Consider the following 23,559-nt stretch of genomic DNA (forward strand, 5'->3'; position numbering starts at 1 on the left):
GCCTTCTGGTGCTTTGGAGAATAAATTGACCCCCTCTTTTCTCTGAGAGCCCCTCAAATATTGGAAGTCTGCTAACATCTCGCCCCTAGACAGACAAACCCAGTTCCTTCAGCCGTTCCTCGTACAGTTTAGCCTCCAGATCCCTAATCATCTTCGTTGCTCGTCTTTCTGGAGTCTGAGCATCTTGTTTTTGCATTTATTTATTTATTTTTGAATTCCTTTACAATTTGAAAATAATCATACTAATCACAGACTGCCTGGAAGGCACCTGACAAGCTTTGATTTTCCCCCCACCCACCCCCGGTTCTGTTTTTCCAATTAAAAGCATCCGCCCACTCTCAAGCTGCTGTTTATCCCCAAGGAATGGCGTAAGGAAGGCGTGAATGTTTTCGCCAAAGGAAGAAAATAAATGAATAAAATAAATTCAAATGCAATTAGGGAATGGCTACTTTGGGGTCAGTGACACTCTCTGGAGGAATGAAATATTTAAGCATTCCTGAAATTATTCATTAGGGTGGAGAAACGAGGGGGGTGATGTAATTCTGCCGTTCTGTAGTTCATCGCAGGCTTGGACGAGAGGAAGATGGAATCTGGAAAAAATATGATTTTTTTCTTTCTTTCCTCCAGAGAGCATGCAACAGCATTGGACTGCCTGAGTTTAAAGAATGAGGCGTAATTTTTTTTGGGTGGGGGTGTTGGGAAACCCAATAGAACTTTTTTTGCCATTTGGACAATCTCTACGGAAGCCTTTAAGAAGTCGATGATAAAGATTTCATGCATATAAGCCCAAATTTTGCGGGGTGGGTGGGTGGGTGGAGACATATTCCAGGTGTCCAGGCTGCAGACCCACAAAAATAGTATATCTAACAAGCTGATTTTGCCTCTGGTGAGTTTCTGGGCTCTTAAACTGCAACACCGCCCTGTTTTCAATGGCCTTTTTTAATTATTATTTCCTACAGATGCACCTCCTGAAAAGAATCCTGGCCTTTCTGGGTTCTGTCTTGTCCCAAAGCTGCTTTTTCGAAAGGCAACTGGACTTTGCTTTTCCTTGAAGAAGATGTTTCGCTTCTCACCCAAGAAGCTTCTTCAGTTCCGAGTGGATGGCGGAGATTTCTATTCCTCCGGTTGCCGCTTTTTCTGAGCGTCGTTGAGGCCACTTGGAGGTTGACCTGTGTCCTCAGCGTCACCTGAATAGTGCAAATGTGTGCGGTACCTTCTTGGAGCTGCTGACGGGGCTGTGTTGTAAACAGGAGATTGGTGGTGTCGTATCCCTCCTCCAGTCAGAACTGAAGAAGCTCCTTGGATTGAAGGGGTGAAACCTCTTCAACAAAGCCAAGTTGCCTTTTGGAAAACCATGACCTGGATGACGGAGAAGCTCCATAGATACGTGTTCTGTCTTGTTTCTTAGTTTCTCTGTACCCCCCACCCCACTAAGCCTCATTACTCCTTCCTTCCATCCTTTCTTCCTTCGCGTACGCAAGCCCAACAGCCCTCTTTCCTGCAAGACACAGATCCGGATCCAGATGTTGCTGCTGAAAACGTGATGAGTTAAGCAGTGCTTGGCCGGGAGAGTAAGAGAGAGAGAGAGGATGAGTAGGGATGACATCTGCAAGCCGGAGGGTTTGGTTAGCATCTCCACCTTCTCATGTCGAGGCAACTTTCAAAGGAGAAATTTAATTGAGTGGGGTTTGGTTGCCTTCCCCAGCTAAATCTCATTTTCCTTTCTTTGAATGCCAGTTTCTTCCAAGGGGAAAAGTGGGTGTTTTCCCAGGGCTGATTAATACCAACAGATGCTATGAGCCTCGTCTTAGCTTCTCACTCCCCTTATCCCGGGTAACAGAAAATAACAGAATAACAGAGGTGGAAGGGACCTTGGAGGTCTTCTAGTCCAGCCCCTGGCTCACCTCTGGAGAGGCAGCTCCAGGAGAAAGAGACGAACCGGCATATCTCACCTTCTATTTGTTGGGGCTACCTGCCCCGTGGTTTGCACACACAACGACACCCGTTTGAATGAGGGGAGAGAGGGAAATTTTTATTTGTCTCGCTCTTGAAGCCCCACCCGTTCCAATTTAACCACACCCACTTAACCTTGCCCATCTTCAACCAGCCCCCCCCCTTTTCCCCAAAAGTACAGTTACTGAAGACCTTTCCTTTAGCAACTGTTCCAAGTTAACCATGGGCGGGGGAAAAAAAGTGACTGATAAGTCCTCGCACGTATCACCGTTGCAGCATCCCAGCAGTCAGGTGATCGAAACTTGGGTGCTTGGCAAGCAGCCTGTGTTTATGACACATACCGTGGTTTGCACAAACGGCAATGTTGGAACGAGGGGAGAGAGGGAAGGACCAATCTGTTAAAAATTGGCAACACGGTTCTTAAGGGGTTTCCCCGTTGACTTTGCTCGTCCAAAGGGGAGTCAGGTGACTCCGGGACCCTGCAAATGATCATAAATATGAACCAGTGTCTGAATTTTGATCACATGACCATGGGTGTGTGTGTGCCCAAACGTCGTTAGTATGGAAAACGCGGTTATAAGACGCTTTTTCCAGTGCTGTTCCAATTTCGAACAGTCCCTAAATGAGCTGCCATAAGTCGGGGACGAGCTGTTTCTGTCCTCATAGGAGATTGACTTTGGCTACCACCTGTTTGCAACCAGTTCTTCCAAATTCCTTCCCTGCCTTTTTGTAGTAGCTGAGCTGAGCGGCCAAGCGTTCGATGTGGCTGGCGTTTGGGTAAATGCCTTCGCTCATCATCTCCTCGTAGAAGCAGCTCAAGATGTGGGCTTTCTCCAGCAAGCCGAAAGGAACGATCTCCACCCCTCTCCAGAAAGAGTGGACGTGGCTTAGGATGGGTTGAAGAACGCTCTGGAGTGCCTCCATTGTCTTCTGAGGCTGCAACGAGTCGTCGGAGACGTTCTGGAGGAAGTGACGGGTGATCTCCTCACCTCCCAGGTTGCTGATGAGGATGTAGACGGCGTTAAGGTATTCGTTGGTTTGGTTCTTCTGGAAAAAGCCATCCAGGGTCTCCAGTAGAGTGTCGGGCATGAATTCCACCTCATCCAGAATAAACACCGGGGTGACTTCTTCCATTTCAGCTTGGGCCACCATCTCTCCCACGGTCTCCGATAACTCCAGCTGGCAGGTGGAGACCGCGGTTCCATTCGGGCAGTGGTGCATTGTGAAGTAATGGAGCACAGAATGGGATCCCATCACGGAGCGGAAGTGCTTGGCCAGAAGCCAGCCGATGTGGCTCTTCCCGACCCCACTTGGACCGTTGAAGGAGATGACCAAGGGTTTGTTGTGGACGTGGGTGGCCAAGTAATCCTTCAGCAACCCCATGACCCTTTCGATGACCATGGGCTGCCCAAAAACCTCCCGAGCCATCGTCTTCTCCAGGCCGTCCAGATCGTACTTCACGAGGTTGTCATCCAAGTTCTCAATGGCGTTGAGGATCTGGAAGAAGATGATGGCCACGAACAAGAGGAGGAAGCGGGTGGCTTTGCTCTTGTGCTCAGTGGGCAGGTATTTCTTTGAGCTTTCAGGGTACAGCACACGGGGGTTCCTCAGCTTCTTCTTACGGCGTTTGGGTTTGGTCATCGGGACCGGGCCGGAGGTGTCGAAAGTGAAATACTGGGAATTGCTCAAAGAGGCTTGGTTGGAGAGACTGCTTAATTTGCCCTTCCCCAAGGAAATTTGTCTCTGGAGAAGTCTGTCTCCGGACAGGAAGCCTTTTTTCAGCGCTTGGGCCGTCCTCCGAAGACGAACCACGGCTCTCAGTGGGGAAGACAGCAAAGAAAGCTTCTTGGGGGCTTTCAAAGGAGACTTCCGGCTTTCCATCTTGAGGTCTTCCTGCTGGCCGGACTTTTCTGCAGAAGAGAGCAAAGGACACAAGGGAAAATAATAACAATGGGAGTAACGACTGACAGACTTCCTGTTTATCCACCAACCCACCTCCCCGAGCAAGTTCGCACAAGCCCGTCTTGAGTTTGCATCAGGAGCTCTTGAGGTGAACAGCCAGGTTCACCTTCAAATTGGGCAAGTGATCGGGGCTTTTCTTTGGCAAAGCTGGCAAGGAGAGCCAGCCAAAAGGCCAACGGCTTTTGTTCAGAGAGGAAAGCTGGAGAAATATGCCTGCGTATCTAGGCATAAATGTGCTAGTTTCAGAAAAGGAAGGAGTTAATTCAGGGGTGCCTTGTTGGACGTAGATCTGCTCAGAAGACTGGGATCCTTTGACTCCCCCCCCCCTATTTTTTAAAAATTACTTTGTATGAATTTTTATCTTCCTTTTAAATAATCTTTAATAAAAATAATAAATAGGCAATAGATATGTAGAGATAGATAGATAGATAGATAGATAGATAGATAGATAGATAGATAGATAGATAGATAGATAGATAGATAGATATGGATGGATGGAGAGACAGGTTGAGTGCATGATAGATAGATGAATAGATAGATGATAGATGGATAGATAGATGATATAGATAGATAGATAGATAGATAGATAGATAGATAGATAGATAGATAGATAGATAGATAGATAGATATGGATCGAGACAAGTTGAGTGCATGATAGACAGATGGATCGATAGATAGATGGATAGATAGATAGATAGATAGATAGATAGATAGATAGATAGATAGATAGATAGATAGACAGACAGACAGACAGACAGACAGTCAGTCAACTGGATGGACTGTGAGATGGAAAGGATTACACCATTTCTGTCCCCCCCCCACTCCATGGTTTTTCCAGGTGGGTAGCAGCCCCCCCATTCAGAAGTCTGCCGTTCATGCTGAAGCATCTCTTGCAATCGGGACCTGGAAGGTGCAACTTTCTCTCCCAGAAAAAGACGCGCCTTGTAGAGCAGCACCATCTTCAGGCTAGCCGTGATGGGCACACTTTCTCCTGTCCATAAGATCCTGTAACAAGAGGCCTGCTAGTTCCAGCTGCAAACATCTGGAGGGCCATTCTGTGGTCTCCGCTGCCATCTGCTGGTCACCTGCATTTCTGCAGCCCAGCTTTGGGAACCTTGAGAGTCTTGAACCCAAAACCTCTGTTTGCTAATGGGACGTTTGTTAAATGAATTTTGCCCCATTTGACGACCGCACTCGGCACAGTTGCAAAGCGAAACGCTGCAGTTGTCACATTACTCACACAGTTGTGAAGTGAATCTGGCTTCCCCATTGGACTTTGTTGGTCAGACGGTCGCAAAAGGGGATCACACGACCCCGGGATGCTGTGACCGTCATACGTACGAGTCAGTTGCCAAGTGTCTGAATTTTTAGTCACATGACCCTGGGGAATGCTGCAGCGGTCTTAAGTGCGAAAAACAGTCACACGTCCCTTTTTTTTCAGTTCAGTCACTAAAAGAACTGCCGTAAGTCAAGGACTTCCTGTATTCTGGACGTGTTTGTCCTCAGAGCTTTGTTATACTTCTGCATGAGTTACTGAGTTACTGGTGTGTGTGTGTGTGTGTGTGTGTGTGTCCAAGTGCACCAGCTTCTCACAAGCAGCCTTGTCGTACGTGCCAACTCACGACCACACCAGCAAAACAGCCCAGATCTGTGTCCTTTCTGCTTTTCCAATTTCGTCACCCCGGCGCATAAAAGCGGGTGGCTTTGGAGCTGATCAATCTCTCAAGAGCCTCCTGGGCTTGTGCGAACACAGCCTCGCACAGACCTGGGTCACGCTGGAAGGCTTCTGAAAGCATGCGTCAATCCACAGTACAGATTGCATCTGGCAATTATCTATGCTAAGAAAGCTCTCCTCAATAATTATTAACTTTGATTCCCGGGGTGGGGTGTGCGTGTGTGTTTGTGTGTGTGAAGAACTCAGCAAACCAGTTTGATCTCATTCCAGCCTGTTACTACAGAAGGAGAAACTAACTAGGATCCGTTTGAACTGAAGCGTCTTAAATTTGGGGAGGCTTGCAAAAAAAAAAAAAAAGGAGGTTACGGGTAGTCCAGAGTTTGCTTAGCGACCGTTCAAAGTTACGACGGCCCTGAAAAAGGTGACTTATGACCGTTTTTCGCGCTCGACGACCTTTGCAAGCATCCCCGCCGTCACGGTGATCAAAATTCAGACGCTTGGCAGCGGACTCGTGTTTGTGACGGTGGCCGTGTCCTGGGCTCAGCTGATCCCCTTCTGCGCCCTTCTGACAAGCTAAGTCGATAGGGGAGAAGAGTCATAAAGTGGGGCCAAACTCACTTCATCGATGTCTTGCTTAGCCACCTAAATCCGGGGCTGAATTGCGTTGGTGGGTCGAGGGCTGCCTTGCATCCGCTTGCAAATTTGCAATTGCTCCAATTCTGTTTTTGTGGCGTTTTGGTTTATTTATTTATTTTTTCCCCCTCTCCCTTTCCCCAAATTGCTTGCTCGGACTTTCTTGTTAGATGTTTTGTGCCAGCCATTGGCAGTTCCCCAAAAAGGTCATCAGATGGGAGCAAAAAGGCTTCTTTGCTTCCACTGATGGGTCAGGGGTCCCCGGCCCCTGCAGCCCCATTGGCGAGAGAGTTTTATGGTTAGGGAGGGGCTGAGACCCCCCATAAATACCTCTGCTCAAGGGGCTGCTCTTTGGTCTAGTCTAGTCCAGCTATGCTATGCTTGCTTGCTCTCTGTTCTCTCTTCTGCTAGCTTACAATCCAGGCATGGAGGCCTCCATGCCAGGAAACTCTTTCTATTTACTTTATCGTTAAATAAAGCTTCATATGATTGCATCTCTGCGTTATGCCTTTCACTTGGAAGCACCTTAACGATCCATCGACCTCGTGAGACCATCCCACATTTCTCTTGCAAAGGCCTCCGTCTTTTTATCTCACGGGTGCCGAATTCCTCTTTGTTTCCTCTCTCGCCAGGTCTTTCCTTTCACCTGGTTTGCAGAACGCAAGTTTTGCAGCACCACTGGGTTTTTGTTTTGGTTTTTCCCCCAATGGGAACCCCATCCCCCCCCAATCCTAAAAAAAACCACGAGAGCAAGCTGCTTGGCGAGAGACGTGAAAACTTCCAGCATTGCAGATTAAAGTTCTACCGTGCGAGTCTGTTTTCCTAAACTTACTTCCTTGCAATTTCCACCCCCCCGCCCCCCCTGCCCCAAATGTTTGTTTCTTCAGCCAGAAAGGGGATCAGCTCCACATGTGGATATCGGAAATGAGTCACTGCCAGGAAGAAACAGAAATACTATCTCCAAAGCTGGCTTGCCAATTTATCTTTCGTGAACTCTGTCCTTCTGCTTTGAACCGCCTTACAGGATCAGCAAAGCAGTGAGCGATTTTTCAGACAGAAAACAGAAAGGATGAGTCCATTTTAGCCTCTCTTTTTTTGCATGCCTAGTGAAAGAGAGAAAGCACAAAAGATTGACAAGCTTACTCTGGAACTCTCCACATGCCCAGAAATATTCCTAACCGGAATGCAGGTTAGAACTTTCTCTGAATAACAACGTTGGAAGGGACCTTGGAGGTCTTCTAGTCCAACCCCTTGCTTGACCATTTATACCATCTCAGACAAGTGACTGTCCAGTCTCTTCTTAAAAACCTCCAGTGACGGAGCACCCACAACTTCTGGAGGCAGGTGGTTCCACTGGTTAATTGTTCCCACTCTCAGGAAATTCCTCCTTAATTCCAGGTTGCTTCTCTCCTTGACTGGTTTCCATCCGTTGCTTCTTCTCCTGCCTTCGGGTGCTTTGGAGAATAGCTTGACTCCCTCTTCTTTGGGGCAGCCCCTGAGATATTAGAAGACTGCTATCATGTCACCCCCTACTCCTTCTTTTCACTATGTGAAAAATGCTCTCAGTGTGGTCTAGCCTCTTGCGATTCTAAAGCACCTGTTTCACTGGGGAAATTCATTTGCAAAACAAAGAAGAGGGGGAGCAGAGTCCAGCATTTGTTATCAGCTGTTAAGGCGACACCACCTGCCCTTCCCACCCACCCCACCCCCATTTCCAAAGAATCGGCCCACCATGTGGTCTAGCAGCATGCCGCGTTCTGAACAACCCATTTCTGCCGGTTGCAAAGAGACACAGGATTCATTTTCAGCATTGGTGATCAGCTAATGAGGTGACATCCACTTGCCCCTCCCCATCACTGGGAAGGGAAAACCTTAATTTGTTATTTTCCAGCTTATTGTAAAAATACACAGTTCTAAAAGGTTGTCAGTATTTAGAGTTCATCCTTGTTCTTATGCCTTTGGCTACAGATGCATCTACAGCTAGATGAAGGTATTTCTTGGGCAAAAAAAGCAAAACAAAAAAACCCAACCCTACCACATTTAAGTGATAATCAGCAGAAGAGAATATTTGTAGCTCAGGGTTGAACGGTGGGGTCCTCGGCGCTCTCTGAGCTTGGCGGTTTTCTTGCAGACGTTTCATTGCCCAACTGGGTAACAGCATCAGTGCTACAAGGAAGTGGGATGTGTGGGGAGGAGGTGGAGGAGCTCTCTGAGCTTGGTGGTTTTCTTGGAGACGTTTCGTCTACCCAATTTGGCAAATCATCAGCACTAGAAGGAAGTAGGGTGTGTGGAGAGGGAGAGGAGGAGGAGGAGGAGGAGGAGGAGGAGGACTGTGGGGTCCTTGGTGCTCTTTAAGCTTGGAGGTTTTCTTGCAGATATTTCATTACCCAACTGAGTAACCTCACCATTGCCGATGTCACCACTGCTGAAGTTCCCTAATTGGGCCATGAAACGTCTGCCAAAACATAAAAAAATAAAAATAACCCCCAAGCGCAAGGGAGCACCCAGGACCCCAAAGTTTAAGCGGTTTTTGCAGGCATTAAAGGAGCCGAGGGCTTTGAGCTCACTCGGCAACCACAACGACGTTTCTCCGTTGCTTCCCTTGAAAGACAAAGACACAGAGAAGCCAACTCTAGGGTTCCCCGACAAAATCTCTAAAGGTCACGAACCTCTCCATCATTTCTGTCTTTTTTTTAAATTTTATTTAAAACTCCAGCTGTCTTCTTCCACGAAAACTTCCTAAAGCACTGATGATGTTACCTAGCTGGGTCATGAGACGTCTGTAAGAAAACAAGCAAGCTCAGAGAGCACGGAGGACCCCACAGTTGTCCTCCTCCTCCACCTCCTGCCCCCTTATGGCCCTGATGATGTTACTTAGTTGGGTAATAAAACATCTGCAGGAAGACAACAAAGCTCAGAGAGCACCAAGGTCTACAGCCCTCTTTCTCCTTCTCCCCCTATCTTCCTCCTCTCCGCTACACACCCCACTCCCTTCTAGCACTGATGATGCTCCCTAGCTGGGTCATGAAACGTTTGCAAGAAACCAACCACGCTCAGAGACTACCGTGGACCCCACAGTCCTCCTCCTCCTCCTCCTCCTCCTCCTCACACACCCAACTCCTTCCTAGCACCGACGATGCTAGCCGGGTCAGGAAACGTCTGCAAGCAAAGCGGCGTGCTAACTACTGCATGTAAACAGAGAGCAAGCCACGCTCGCCAGCGCTGACGTTTTGTCCCCTAGCTGGGTCACGATACACCTGCCAGCCAAAAGCCAGTTTCAGCGCCCCCAAAGACACCCCTCCCTTTGCCAAAGCGGGAGCCAACCTGGCCCAGCTGCAGCCTTCGGGCCCCAAAGCTTCCTCTCCCCTTCGTCGCCCACCCTCCAAGACTGGCCCGTCCAGAGAAAGAAGGAGGTTACTGTACCAAGCATCTGATCTGGGCAGATTCGCCAGCCGACGACCGTCTTCCCTTCTGCGCAGGAGCACCAGCAGTCCCATCGCTCGGGGTTTGGGCTGCCAGGCGACTTGGGAAGAGTCCAGCCGTGCGGGCAGAGGCACCGCAACCTGCTCTGGTGCCCGTGGGAGAGAGAAAGAGGAAAGCAGGCCACTGGGGAGGAGATGGCCTCTCCTCTTCCTCATGCTTCCTCCTCCATCCGCACACGCCCGCCTGAGGTCTTATCTCAGTGCCGCTGCTGCAACGTTTGGCTGACGGCCCTGCAGACTGTCTGTTGCAAGAGAGGTTTTACTTGCACTCTCTCTCTCTCTCTCTCTCTCTCTCTCACACACACACACACACACACACACACACAAGCACGCACACAAAACTCCTTTGCCGACAGCTCTCTTCATTGGCTGCCTCCCGGCTGCGCAGGAAATCCGCTTTGAAGGATGGTGTGGGTTGGACGGGCTTGCAGACTGACCGCTGCCCCTTTGGCAAGCAGGCCCAGGTCGGCGAGAGGGGAAGGGGTGGTTAGAAAGACAGCCAAGGAATGTGCTTGGTCCGACAGGACAATGAGAACATTCCCGCAGCAGGCAGAAGCCGTCTTTTTCCTTGAGGTCAGGAGGAGTGACCGAGCTCGCCCTGTTTTCCTTGGAGGGACTAGAGCGATGGTCCCAGCCAGCCAGTAACAGCCGGAGGAAGGAAGAAGCGGAAATATTCAGAGCTCAAGCCACGGTCGACTTCCTTTCCGTTCAGTTCCGCTCCTGGGAATGTGGGGCCCGTGCGTGCAAGTTGGGGGGCTTTGCTGCCCTTCCTGAAGTCATATCTACTTCTCCAGTGTAGGATGATCTGATTGTCCCCTCCATGCACGACCTGGGCCTGACCTGTTTAACATCCTACCTACCCTGGCAGATTCAGCCCATCTGGGCCAAAATATTTCTTGCAAAACGGAAGGGGCCCACTTAGCTTGCTTCTTTCTAGAATTTGCGGAGACTATTTGTAGCTCCAGAAGATGGTAGAGGACAGGAAGGCCTGGAGGAACATTGTCCATAGGGTCGCGATGGGTCGGACACGATTTCGCAACTAACAACAACAACATTTGTACCTCAGGACTGAACTGTGGGGTCCTGGCTGCTCTCTGAGCTGGGTGGTTTTCTTGCAGACATTTCATGACCCGTCTAGGGAACGTAATCATCGCTAGAAGGGAGTGGGGTTTGTGCAGTTGAGGAGGAGGAGGAGGAGGAGGAGGAGGAGGAGGAGGAGGAGGAGGAGGAGGAGGAGAGAGAGAAGAAGAAGAAGAAGAAGAAGAAGAAGAAGAAGAAGAAGAAGAAGAAGAAGAAGAAGAAGAAGAAGAAGAAGAAGAAGAAGAAAGAAGAAGAAAGTTTACAGATGTTGAGATGTTAGGCTGACTAGTAACTAAACGTAGCTTCTGGCAACCAATATTTAACCCATACGACCGTCGCAGCCTCCCCCTACGGTCACGTGATCAACATTCAGACGCTTGGCAACTGACTCATATTTATGACGGGTTGCTGTGTCCCGGGGTCACCTTTTTTTACGACCTTCCGACCAGCAAAGTCAATAGGGAAGCCGGATTCACTTAACAACCACGTTACTGGCTTAACAACCGCAGTGTGATTCACTTAACAACAGAAGCGTTAGGAAGATCGTTAACACGGGACAGAATTCACTTAACCACTGGAAAATTTGGGTTCAATTGCGGTCGGGATTCGCATTGGGTCCTGGGCTTCCCCAACCGGGCAAGTTGTGTTGTGTTTCCGTTTGTGTGTTATTCTCTGAGACCACAAGGAGATAAGAGACAAAACTGTTTTCGTGCAAGGGGTTGAACCCAATCCACCTTTTTATAGCTTAACCCGGCGTCTGAGACCAACCGTCGTCGCTCAAGACATCAAAGCTGAGCTTGATAAGAAAAACGGATCTTCTCAAGGCCAGGAAAACCCCAATCTCCCTCTACACCATTTCCAAAGTCCAGATCGTAGAAGTGATCTTTCCTGATAAGAGAAGAAAGGGAACCGGGGGTTGGCTAACAAGGGTCGCCAACTGAACTGGTTGCGGTTCTCCTCCCGTCTCCCACGGAAGAAGAAACCTCTTGGAAGAGGCCTTTGGTCACTCACCAGCCAGAGGATCTTCTCTATCCAGGCTGGCCAGCTCCATCAATGGCATTCCTCCGCTCGCTCGCCTCCCGGGAAAAAAGCTGGGTGTCTTTTTTCAGACTTGTCCTTCTTCCTAGCTCTAGCAACCTGGGAGACAGAGGCATGCAAATGTCCAGAAGGAGCTTGCAACAATGGACAGATAGCGTCCCTCTTTTGCATATCTGTGGTAAAGGTAAAAGGCCCGGAGGGAAAGAAAAAAAAAAAAAAAAAGGAGGACAAAACGGGGAGAGGTAGAGTCCGTTGCCATCTGAAAGAACAGTTGCAAGAATTGAGTTGGTCTAAGTCGAGTGAAAAGAAGGACCGGGGTGACGTGATAGCCCGTCTTCCAGCATTTGAGGGGGCCTGCCACAAAGAAGATGGTCTGTGTGTGTGTGTGTGTGTGTGTGTGTGTGTGTGTGTGTGTATGCACCTGAAGGTATAAAGTACTGTGCAGGTTGAAGTCTTCACTCAGGTCCTCGTGTACAGCTTAAAATAGATAGGCCTAGATATAAAGCACAGTACTGTGCAGGGTGAAGTCTTCACTCAGGTCCTCGTGTACAGCTTAAAATAGATAGGTCTAGATATAAAGCACAGTACTGTGCAGGGTGAAGTCTTCACTCAGGTCCACCTCTCTCTCTCTCTCTCTCTCTCTCTCTCTCATTTACACCCCAATTTTTCGACCATTGCTTGTTGCCTAACCCTGGAAAACTATTTAGCAGCCACCATCGCCCGGGAGAGAGAGAGCGCGAGGGGTTTTCCCGAGTTTCCTGGCAGAAACTGCTTTGCATGCATTATTATTATTATCCAGAACTTGCTGGACAGGGTTCTCCACCTCGGCTCAAATCATGGATGGATGCCCTGCGGGATCTAAGCTCGATGTCCAGATGCATTGGCCACGCCAGAGTAACCTGGGATTTCTTTTATTGCGCTCCCCAAGGAACTCGTTTGCAGGCCAGAGATCCTAGCACACTGTTCAGTCAGAGGCGACGTCTGTCCCCGACCACAGAAGGTAGAATGATAGGGCTGGAAGGGACCTTAGAGGACTTCTAGTCCAACCCCTTAGGGCCTCACCTTAAATTCCTCCTCCTTTATGAAATTCAGCCCCCCCTCCCCAAAATCCCAAAGGTTCTAAGTCCCAGTCGTTGCCCCCATCTTAAAATGATATCAAAGTTGACATACCTGTGGTTTTCCAAACTCAAAACTCAACGGACCTGAAGGAGGCTAGCGTTTAAAAGCAGCGGGAAACCAATAGTACGGCTTACATTTATGATTCCTGCCTCTGCTGCTGCTATTTAGCCGTTGAGATCAGCGATAAAATTCTGGGGTCAGCAAAAAAAAAAAAGGGCTCCAGCCTGGCTGTCTTCTCTGAAATTGGTCTCGCCTTAGCCACGAAAGCTGGCTGGATAACGGCCAGCCACTTGCTCAGACCAGCCCACCTCACAGGGTTGTTGTGAGGAAAACAGGAAGGTGTGCTGGATAATCGTTGCTTTGCAAAAATAAAGGCAGAATGCAAACGAGTAACGCGTGCATAATTTTTGCATCATTTCATTACAAGATTGGCAGCAAGTACGATAGATAATATATAGATGGTGTGTTGGATATGTTCACCTTATTTGGAAAAACAAAGGCCAAATACACAGTTGTACACATCTTACAAGCGTACACTGTCAAATATTAAATATCACTGTTGCATTGCACTTATCCCCAATAAGAGACAAAGAGAATGGAATGATCTGTTGAAAAGTAGCCAGAAGTCATGCGTTTAATTCTGGTTTTTTTCTTTCTTTCTTTCTTGTCCCCCCCCCCTTTTTGGTTTACCACTGTATGCAAAGTATAATTAAAGCTGGGTCACAGCGATACTTCCTTTTTGACATGACTGTGGGCTACTTTCAACAAAAGCAGTCTGCAAACAAGGGGCTGGTTGAAAAATGCTTCGTGCCGTCCTTGAAGAGGAAGGAGTGTCTGGCAAATAGCCTTACTTTGGAATCTCAAGTTTTAGTTCCCTGTGGTCAGCGAATAGGAACTCAAGTTGGAAAAGAAGAAAGCGGAGCAAAACAGGGTTGTTTTAACTTAGGGGCAACAAAGAACTAGGAGAATGTAAGATTTCCAGTTTGGTCTAGCGGTTCGGGCCCCAAGCTAGTGATTGAGTGACCCGCCCCCAAGGACACTGCAACCGTCGTACGAACCAGCTGCCCTGATCCGAATTTTGATCATGTGACCACAGGGACGCTGTGCGAAAAACGGCGTCACTTTTTCACGACTCCGAACCGTCGCTGAAGAAATGGCTGTAAGTCAAAAGACCTCCGGTGCTTGTTTTTCTGTGCTCGAGTGTGACTGACGTTGTGGGAGAAGGAAAAACTCTGCCTAGCCATCCTCCCCACGCAGCTGAGTAACCTTTTAAGATAGAGACCCCACCACCACCACCCTCTTACCACCACCACCACCACCCCGAGCCCAACTGCAGTTGCCCAATAGACAGCAGCACAGCCCATTCATTTTTGTTGCAAAACTTTTAATGGGCCATTCTTCTTGGACAAGTCAATGGGGAGGTGACCGCCTCAGGCCTTCACGGCGTATTTGCGAGGCGGGTAAAGCCGCTCTTTCCGTTGCTGTTTTTTGGTCTTCAGACCTTCTTCGTGTTTGTTTAGCCTCCTCCGCATGGCACGTGTCTTCTTGGGACGCAAGTCCAGCGGCTTGTACTTCTTGTTCTGTGGCCAGGAGGAAAAAAAGAGAAGTGAACACCCTGACAAAATGCCCGAAGCTCAGAACAAAATACAGGCAACTGTGGTACGTGGTGCTGAGCGTGGCGGTATCGGGGATGAACTTCCCAGAGGTTACCCATGGCTACTGCTGAGGTTAATGTACGCCACCTCCTGGGAGAAGAGCAGGCAGAGCTGGGAGGGGGGGAATTAAGCGCACCATCAATTTAGAATCGTTGGGTTCCCACCGGCGCCCCAGGTCCCGTCCCTCCTGAATGCCTGCTGATCCCGATCTGAGTGCCAATTTAGTGTTGCAAGTTAGCTGACCAAATTCTCGTGTACAGCGTTAAGCAACAAATCTTCTATGCTGCAATATTATGAAGCACCCCAATTCTTTGCCCCGGACGCCTCTGGGATCAGAAGAGGTCAATTCTGAGGGTCTGTTAGTGGGTTTCTCTCTATTTGGGCCTCCCAGAAAACAGCTGCCTGGCCACTGTGGGAAAGGAAGGCTGAGCTACGCAGTATTTTCTCCCCCACCCCCACCCCAAAGGCTTATTTGCAACGGGCTGATGCACACCCATTGGTGCTCAATCATTCCAGATGACCAGAAACTTAAGAATGACGAATGGAGTTGTTAATATTTATCTCAGCGTTATGCTTTGTGCTCGGCTTTTCATTGTTTCAGACGGCATGCTATGAATGGCTGGTTATGCGTGAATGTAAACACACACCAAAGGAACCTCCATTGTTTAGACATTCCCACGGGCTCAAGGAGACGAGCAGAAAGGAACCCAGCGCTGTGCCAGGATCTCACCCACGTTCTGACTCGGCACGACAGAGCCCAACGTTTCCGTCGCTAAGCGAGACATCTGTTAAAGTGAGTTTCTGCCCCATTTTTACCACTTTTCTTGCCGCAGCTGTTCAGCAGATCTGCCTTCCCTATTAGCTTTGCCGGCCGGGAGCTCACAAGAAAGGGATCACATGACCTTGCAGCTGTCAAAATTACGAAGTCAGTTGCCAAGGGTCTGAATTTTGATCACGCAACCGTGGGGATGCTGCAAGGGCCGTGGTCCTTAAGTCACTTTTCCAGTGCTGCTGTTTACTTTGGATGGTCACTAAACCGAGGATTCCCTTTAAGTAAAGTCTCTTTTGGCTTAGCCAACAGAGATTTTAAATTCCCAGTTCCATTTTAAGGTGGCTTCTATCAAAGCGACACAAAGGAAACAAGGGTGCCCTCAGAGAGTAATGCACCTGGTGGATAGCGGCCTGATCAAACTGGCTTGGCAAAGGCTACCCACCAGGGGACTTGCTTTGCAAGAGCAGGTTCACACTGCAGCCACAAAACTGTAAGCGTGCAAGCCACTAGATTAATCCCGCCGGCTGGCCCTCAGTGTCTAAAAGATAAAAAGTTCTGTCCTGTCCAATCGTGTCCGACTCATACATGAAAACGCCGCTACCTTCTCACGGAAGTGGTACCTATTGATCTACTCGCAGTTGCATGCTTTCGAACTGCTCCATGGGCAGCAAGGAACGGGAGCTCACCCAGTCGCGAGGCGCTGGGGTCTCGATCCCAGGCTGTCCAATTTCCAGCTGACAAGCCCAGCGCCCTTAATCGCTGAGCCATCGCGCACACACACACACATCCCCTTAGGGCCCTAAACCCTATTTATATCACAGTCCCCAAGGTAACTCCATTGTTCGTTTTCTTGGGGCCCGACACTTCCTACCAAAAGGAATCCCGACGCTTCAGACTCACTTTGTAGAATTTCCTGAGGTTTTCTTTCTGGGTCTGGTTAATAACCGTCAGCACCCTGGCAATAGATTTGCGAACCACCCGGCTGTAAATTAAAAAATATATACATATATTACAGGAGGGAATAAAGGATTAGGTCAGAGAAGCAACAAGCAATGCTGTCTCTCCCCCCCAGAACGTTGGAAAATGTTCAACCCCGACAGCGCGTCTGGAGAAGCAGAGGGAAAAACTCACATCTTGGAGAGCTTGGAAGCAGCTCCACCGGTCACCTTGGCAACACGGAGCTGAGACAGTTCCACTTTGAGGTCATCTAGCTGTTTCAACAGCTCTTCCTTCTTCTTCCCTCGTAAGTCACGGGCTTTGATCTTGGCCTAAGGGGCAGAAGCGCATCTCGCATCAGAGAGCAAAGGGTGGGCGACCAATAAACGCTGCCTTTGCAGTGAAAGGAGAGAGCGACAGCCTACATTATAAACTCAAGGTGAATAAATTATAATAAAGAGAGAATTTTTTAAAAAAAGAGAAACCCCCCCCCAAAAAAACCCTTATATTTGAAGCTAATGTACAGATATAAAAATGACACATAACCTCGAGTTAAAAGCAAGGAGTAATTTAAAAAAATAAGACGCAGAATCTTATTTTGGTTATCTGGGATTCACGCAATTCATCTACCGCTTCCATCCTCACAGGCAGATTTCAGTTGTAACAGTAAACATTTATTTTAACTAAGAAAAATATAAACATTCACAAAGGAGACACACACACACACCCATTCTCATTTTACATCAAAGGACGCCGGTTTAAAAAGTACTTAGGATGATCAGGCCACGGATACATCTGGAGTGACATCTGGCTCACAGCACATCCTGGTGCCACCAGACCAGTCCGTTATCGACCCACAACGGTTGTCCACATGCTCCACTTGTGAAAAGTGAGTTTTAATTGGGTTTTAACTGGGGTTTTACATGTTGCAGGGACTTAGTTTAATCTTTTTTAAATCGGTCTTAATTTTTGTATTAATGTTTTAAAAATTATACCCTGTAAACCGCCCTGAGTCCTTCGGGAAAGGGCGGTATATAAATTCCATAAATTAAATTAAATTAAATTAAAAGCCACACCAGTACAAAGCCTTTTAAAGCTGGCATCCTAAAGCAAGCCCCAAACATGCTTCTCCAACTCCCTACCCAGGGGTAGGCAACCTCGGCTCTTTTATGACTCATGGACTTCAACTCCCAGAATTCCTGAGTCAGCTAGCTGACTCAGGAATTCTGGGAGTTGAAGTCCATGAGTCATAAAAGAGCCGAGGTTGCCTAACCCTGCCCTACTCCCTAACCCCAAGGGATGCTGCAGCCGTGCACAAGCGCAAACCGTGCCTAAACCTGGCAACTGTGAAAAAAACACCTGTGGACTTCAACTCCCAGCATCCCTCACCCGGCCCACGCCTAAAAGGCTGGATCCTGCCCAAGAAAGCCATCACACGCTCATCTAAAATTGGGTGTTCCTTTTTAAAAATAAAAAAAATGGGCGAGCACGGCGTGCAATCCCTGCTTTGGATCTTCCGGGGAGCCTCTTCTGATCAAAGCCCATCGCAAGAGGACTACAAAGCCCACCTATGCAATGGGCTCATAACCCGGAAGCTTTTCTTTCTCTTTCCACTCCCCCGCCCCCCCATTGCAAAATCTATTCCCCAGCGCGGCCTAGTCATCCTCCAGCCCAGAGCCGCCCGCCGGTCGCCCCTCCGTTCCTCGTACGGGCCGGCCCAGCTCAAGCAGCCTTTCCCCCGCCGTCCCCGTTTGCAGCCCGGCCCGCAGAGCCCCTTCTCGGAACCGATGGAGCCCGATCCGAACCGATCCCCCTGGCGCCTCCTCACCATCACGGCAACGGGGACTGGCTACTCCCGACGAGAAAGGAAAGGACGGAAGCCGGGAAGGAACAGGAAGCCGGCGGGTGGGATCAAACCATGAAAGCAAAGCTTGGGGGGGGGGAAACAGACGTCAAGGTTTTGCCTTCTTCTCTTCCCCCACCCCTCCAGTTGGATGGTTTAGTCCTGGGGAAATACTCAAGTTAGCGATCCGCGCTTGCGAACGATTCCTCAATTCGGGGATCAAATGATGGAGCAGTTGTAATGATCAGCCAGTGATGGGGGCGGGGGGCGGGGAAGAGAGGGGCGACTCTTAATAATGGGGAGAAAGGAGCGACAATAATGCGTGGCTTTTCTTGAGGGCGGTATATAAATCAAATAAATAAATAAATAAAATAAATAAATGATGATTTATTGCAAATCATGCCGGTTTTGCAGAAGTAAGATTAGTGTACCAAGATCAGCCGGGGGACGTGCATTAACGGACGTGCCCGGCAACGTCTGATTTTGTATACTGCTTGTGTGTGTGTGTGTGTGTGTGTGCGCGCGTTTGTGCATTATAAATTCAGAGGATTGAGTTTGCTTTTAATATAAATAACGTTTGTAGATTAGGTTTGTGCATTTTTGTGTATTTTTTTTTAAATCCCATTTATATCCCGCCCTTCTCCTAAGACTCAGGGCAGCTTAAAATTTAAGCACAAACCAATGTGCTTAGCAGTAGCCTTCATTCTATGTATATGCCTGCTTGTTAGGGCTTTCACACACACACATCCCAAGCGGCATTATTACAAAGTCAGCTTAATTGCCCCCCAACAATCTGGGTCCTCATTTTACCTACCTCGGAAGGATGGAAGGCTGAGTCAACCTTGAGCCTGGTGGGACTCGAACCTGCACTAATATACACATAAATACACATGTACATGTATATGTATACACGTATAATCTATGAAAACATATAATTATATATATATATATATCTGTATTTACAGAATTTTAGTTTGCTGAGTGAGGTGGGCATTTGTATTTTTATCGCTATACGTGTGTGTGTGTGTGTGTGTGTGTGTGATATATATGTATACACATTTGTATACACATACACGTTTGAAAAGGTCTCATGCTTGAGCAGGGGGTTGGACTAGAAGACCTCCAAGGTCCCTTCCAGCTCTGATTCATTTACACACACACACACACAACCAAGGAACTGAACATATTTGCACTCAGCAGAATGTGGCTTTCCTGAGTGTGAGGTGCGAGGTGGGCATTTGTGTGGTTGCGGTTATGCACTTCTGTGTATGTGTATGTATTTTCACATAAGCGACCAGGCTTTGAGGTCAGAACGGGAGCTGGACACGAGAGTCGGGCGTGCATCCCCGTGTGAGCGCGCGCGGCGTGTCTCTCCCCCCCCCCCCCGCCGCCTGCAATCCGTGCGATCCGCAGGTAAAGCGTCTGCCTCTCCCGCCCTGACCGGCAGGGGTCGCTCGGCCTCCTCCTCCTCCCCCCCCCCATCTCCCTCCTTCCCGACGGCCGCCCGGGACTTGCTGAGGGCGAGAGCCAGGAGCCGCGCGAGAGGCAGCCGGCTCGACCAATCGGTGTGCGGCGCGGAGGGCGCGGGGCCAATCGGGCGGCCGGCGGGGCGAGGGGGCGGGGCGGGCGAGGCCGTGCCCAGGTTAGGCTGAGGGGGAGGCGCCGCTCCATCCTTCCCTCACCTGGGGCCAGCGCTGAGTCCCGGCTGGGCAGCGCCAACGCCGAGAGGGCCGGCCCGCCCAGCGCGCTTGCCCCCAACCGGCCCGGCCTCTTCGGGAAGGGCCAGCCAGAGGTGGGCAGGGGGTCGCGGAGAAAAGCGGAGGGGTGGGGGGGGGGCAGGAGCGAGGGGAGGGGGCGGGGGTCGCTGGCGGGGAGGGGGAGGGGGGGTCGAGGGGGCTCGGGGTGCAGGAGCTGCTTAAGAGCCATTGGGGAGGGGGCTGGAGGGGCCATTGAGGGGGTGGGGGGCCTGTGGGGTGGGGGGGGTCCCAAGGTGAGTGACGGGTGCTGCTGCAGGATCCCAAGCCTGTGTGCCTTGGGTGGGGGCTTTGGGGGGGGGGCAGGGGGGCAGATTTTGGGGAGGGGGAGCATTGAGACGGGAGGGCTTGGCAGGTTGGCTCTGCCAGTGGGGCTGGGGGGTGGGTGGCATAGGGGGAGGGGGTGGCAAAGGGGAGCCACCAAGGGGGGGGGGAGAAAGGTGAAATGAGGGTGGGGGGGCTGGTTGATGCCCGACGAAGGGGTTGGGGTCGAAGAAGGCCATTTGGGCCCAGGGGTCTCCTCTTGAAGCCCTGGAAGGACAGCCGACTTCTCCATCCCCCCCTCGGTGTCAGCTGACCCCCCACCCTCCATGCAAGAAGCCAGGGTCCCCCACCCTGGAGGAAGCCTTGCCTGGAGATGCCGAGGTCTACGCAGAGCAGAAATGGGGTTGGAGGGGTGGGGTAGAGTTGACCGTGAAAGGACAGGGGGGGCAGATTTGGGGACAGGCAGCTCTGGAGGAGAAGGGCAGGGCCAGAGAGCTCGGAAGGAAGGAACCCCCCCCCTCGAGAAGGGATGGGGACTTGGGTGCCAAGCTAAGGGGGCAATGGGGATTTCCTCTTGAAAGAGGAAAGAGGGGGCAGATGGGAGGGGGCTGGTGGGGGGAGGCAGGAGTGAGTTGGGGGGCACGGGAAGGTTTTAGCATCTGTCATATGTCAAAAAAAAACCCCCGAAGCTGGTTGTTTGATTCGGGGCAGGGGAGAGGAGAGCAAGAGGCGATTTGTGTTATTCAGAGCAAGGGTTGTGGACAATGGGGTGGGGGAGGTCTGCAAAACGGGCCATTCTGGGGGTTCCGGAAGACTGGAAAAAAAATTTTTTTTGGGGGGGTGGTGGTTGGCGGTGGTGTTGCTGAGGATGACTTGAAGATGTTCCAAAAAGATCTAACAGACAATAGAAGGCACCAGAAATGGTGATGGGGGCTTCCATTTTTTTTGGTGGTGGTGGGGGGGAGTGTTGGCTTTTGTGTGTGAATGGGGGAAGGCTTACATCCTTTCCCCCCCCCTCCGAGAAACCCTGAGCATTTTGGAGTCCTAAAATTGGGGGGTGGATGGGTTTTTTTGAGTCTCACGCTCTGCAGACTGTTGCCTGCCTTTGGTGATGAAGGTGGCTGGATTGTGTTTGTCTAGTATCTCTCTCTCTCTGTGTGTGTGTGTGTGTGTGTGTGTGTGTGTGTGTATGTATGGGGGGAATTGTCCTTGCTTCTCCCTCTGCCATGTTGCTGTCTTCTCTCTCCTCCACCCCACCCCACTCCAGAATCACAATCTTTTTGTAGACCCTCTTTCCAAGTTAAATGACATAAGGTTCTCTTCCATTCCACGAATGATGTACCTTCCTGTCAATCTTGCGCCAGTTCCGTGAATGTGTTCTCTCTGTGTGTGGTGGTGGGGGGGGAAGATTGTGTGATGCTTGCTTGGGGGAAGACAGATTTTCCTGTAGCCCTCTTAATTTCTCCCACGTGTGAGAATTAATCAACAATCGAAGCAAAACACACAATAACACCCCTCTTTCCTTTTAACAAGCAGATTTTGCCAAGGTGTCAACGTTGTTCTGAAGAAAGTACACTGGTTTCTATTTTCATTTCTTTCCTTCCTATTCTTGTTACTACCAGCTTATTCCCCAAGGACATTTATAGTTGGGCCTGTCCTCTTTTTTTCTCCTCTATCCCTGCCCTAGAATAGAATTGTACATCTTTGTTACAGCAAGTCCTCGACTTACAACAGCTCATTTAGCGACCATTCAAAGTGACAAAGGCACTGGAAAAAGTGACTTGGGACTGTTTTTTACAGTTAACGACATTGGCAGCATCAAAATTCAGATGCTTGGCAACCGGTGCATACTTAACGACGGTCGTAGGCTCCCGGGGATCATGTGATCCTCTTTTTGCGACCTTCTGGCAAGCAAAGTCCACGGGTAAAGCAGATTCAATTAACAACCGGGTTGCTAGCTTGTCAACTGCAGTGATTCACTTAACAGTGTCGAGGAAGGTCGTAATGTGGGGCCAAGCTCACTTCATAAATATCTCACTTAACAACAGCGATACACACAGGAAAATATTCCTTATTTTGCGCTACAACCTGAATGTGTGGCTTGTTTCTTTGACAGGGTCTTGTAAAGGCCTCTGTTCTTTGAATCTCTTCATCAAAGTTTGAATACAGGTTACGAGGAAAGGAATCCTGGAGAATCTGTTTTGGGCTTAAAAGGCCAATATATATATATATATATGGATCTGGCAGAAGGCAGCTCTTTAAATTCTGCATAAGAGGTGTTTGACTTGATAGGATGAATTAGACCTACAATATATTTCCCAATCTTGACAACTTCATGCTGCATGGACTTCAAGTAGATTTTTTTTTTACAGAGATTAATCTCATTTTTTTAAAAAAATGTCCTACTTCACCGGTGTCTCTTTTACCCTTGTGGTTAGTTCGGGCTTTTGAATCACAACCTTGTGTTCCTTTGCTGTTGAGTTCTGTTAGCTCTAACAGAGGATCAGAAGTTGCTGGATAAGAATGAAGGGAAATGAATTTGGGATGGTGATCTGATGAGTTCTGTTTATCCAGAGGAAAAGTGTTGGAGCATTCACCACTTCTGGAACCAGTGGAACAACCTGCCTCCAGAAGCGGTGAATGCTCCAACACTGGAAGTTTTTAAGAAGAGACTGGACAGCCATTTGTCTGAAATGGTATAAGGTTTCCTGCCTGAGCAGGGGGTTGGACTAGATGACCTCCAAGGTCCCTTCCATCATCTTCTTCTTCTTCTTCTTCTTCTTCTTCTTCTTCTTCTTCTTCTTCTTCTTCTTCTTCTTCTTCTTCTTCTTATTATTATTATTATTATTATTATTATTATTATTATTATTATTATTATTATTATTATCTGTGCTTCCATAAAATTAGAAAAAGAAGCAAGCTCTTCCAAGCCATAAACTAGAGGTCTAGTTATGGAAAAAAAAATTCTCCTGTATGGACCTCCTATGTTCTCTCTGTATGTTTGTATGTATATATGCATGTACGAATCTGTATCCATATATCTATATCAATATATCTATATCCATCCATCCACCCACCCACCCCACAGTGACATATATGATTGAATTTGCTTAAGACATTTAAGAAGGGACTCAGAGGCATAACAGACTAAGTTGAAGGCAGATAATTCTGGACTGAATCTTCCCCTCTGCTAGATAAGATAACTTGTTGACGCTCGTCCCACCAACCTACCTGTCTACCTACCTGCCTATCAATCAGAGAACCTAGGTAGTCTTTTAGGACCCAAAGCTTGCTTTGCTCCATAAATTGGGCCTATTTCCTGGATGTTTTAGAACAGTATGGAGAAGTTCGTCTGCCTTTCTGGATTACAAAGCCCATGTTTTCGTGCAGAGC

At 49.0% G+C, this 23,559-nt stretch overlaps 2 protein-coding genes across 2 annotated transcripts; both read right to left on the minus strand.

The window, feature by feature from the left end:
* Positions 1 to 2,021: 2,021 nt before the first annotated feature.
* On the minus strand, positions 2,022 to 9,867 carry TOR4A (torsin family 4 member A). Its single transcript, XM_083375400.1, has 2 exons — positions 9,647 to 9,867; positions 2,022 to 3,863 (listed from the first exon to the last, which is right to left on the minus strand). Exons 1-2 carry the CDS (start codon positions 9,651 to 9,653, stop codon positions 2,614 to 2,616), a joined length of 1,257 nt encoding a protein of 418 aa, XP_083231526.1. The 5' UTR covers positions 9,654 to 9,867; the 3' UTR covers positions 2,022 to 2,613.
* A 4,442-nt stretch (positions 9,868 to 14,309) lies between these two features.
* On the minus strand, positions 14,310 to 18,222 carry RPL35 (ribosomal protein L35). Its single transcript, XM_083375426.1, has 4 exons — positions 18,134 to 18,222; positions 16,501 to 16,637; positions 16,270 to 16,351; positions 14,310 to 14,522 (listed from the first exon to the last, which is right to left on the minus strand). Exons 1-4 carry the CDS (start codon positions 18,134 to 18,136, stop codon positions 14,373 to 14,375), a joined length of 372 nt encoding a protein of 123 aa, XP_083231552.1. The 5' UTR covers positions 18,137 to 18,222; the 3' UTR covers positions 14,310 to 14,372.
* Positions 18,223 to 23,559: the final 5,337 nt, after the last annotated feature.

The sequence above is a fragment of the Vipera ursinii genome (assembly GCF_947247035.1).
Source record: "Vipera ursinii genome assembly, chromosome: 16".
Taxonomy (NCBI): domain Eukaryota; kingdom Metazoa; phylum Chordata; class Lepidosauria; order Squamata; family Viperidae; genus Vipera; species Vipera ursinii.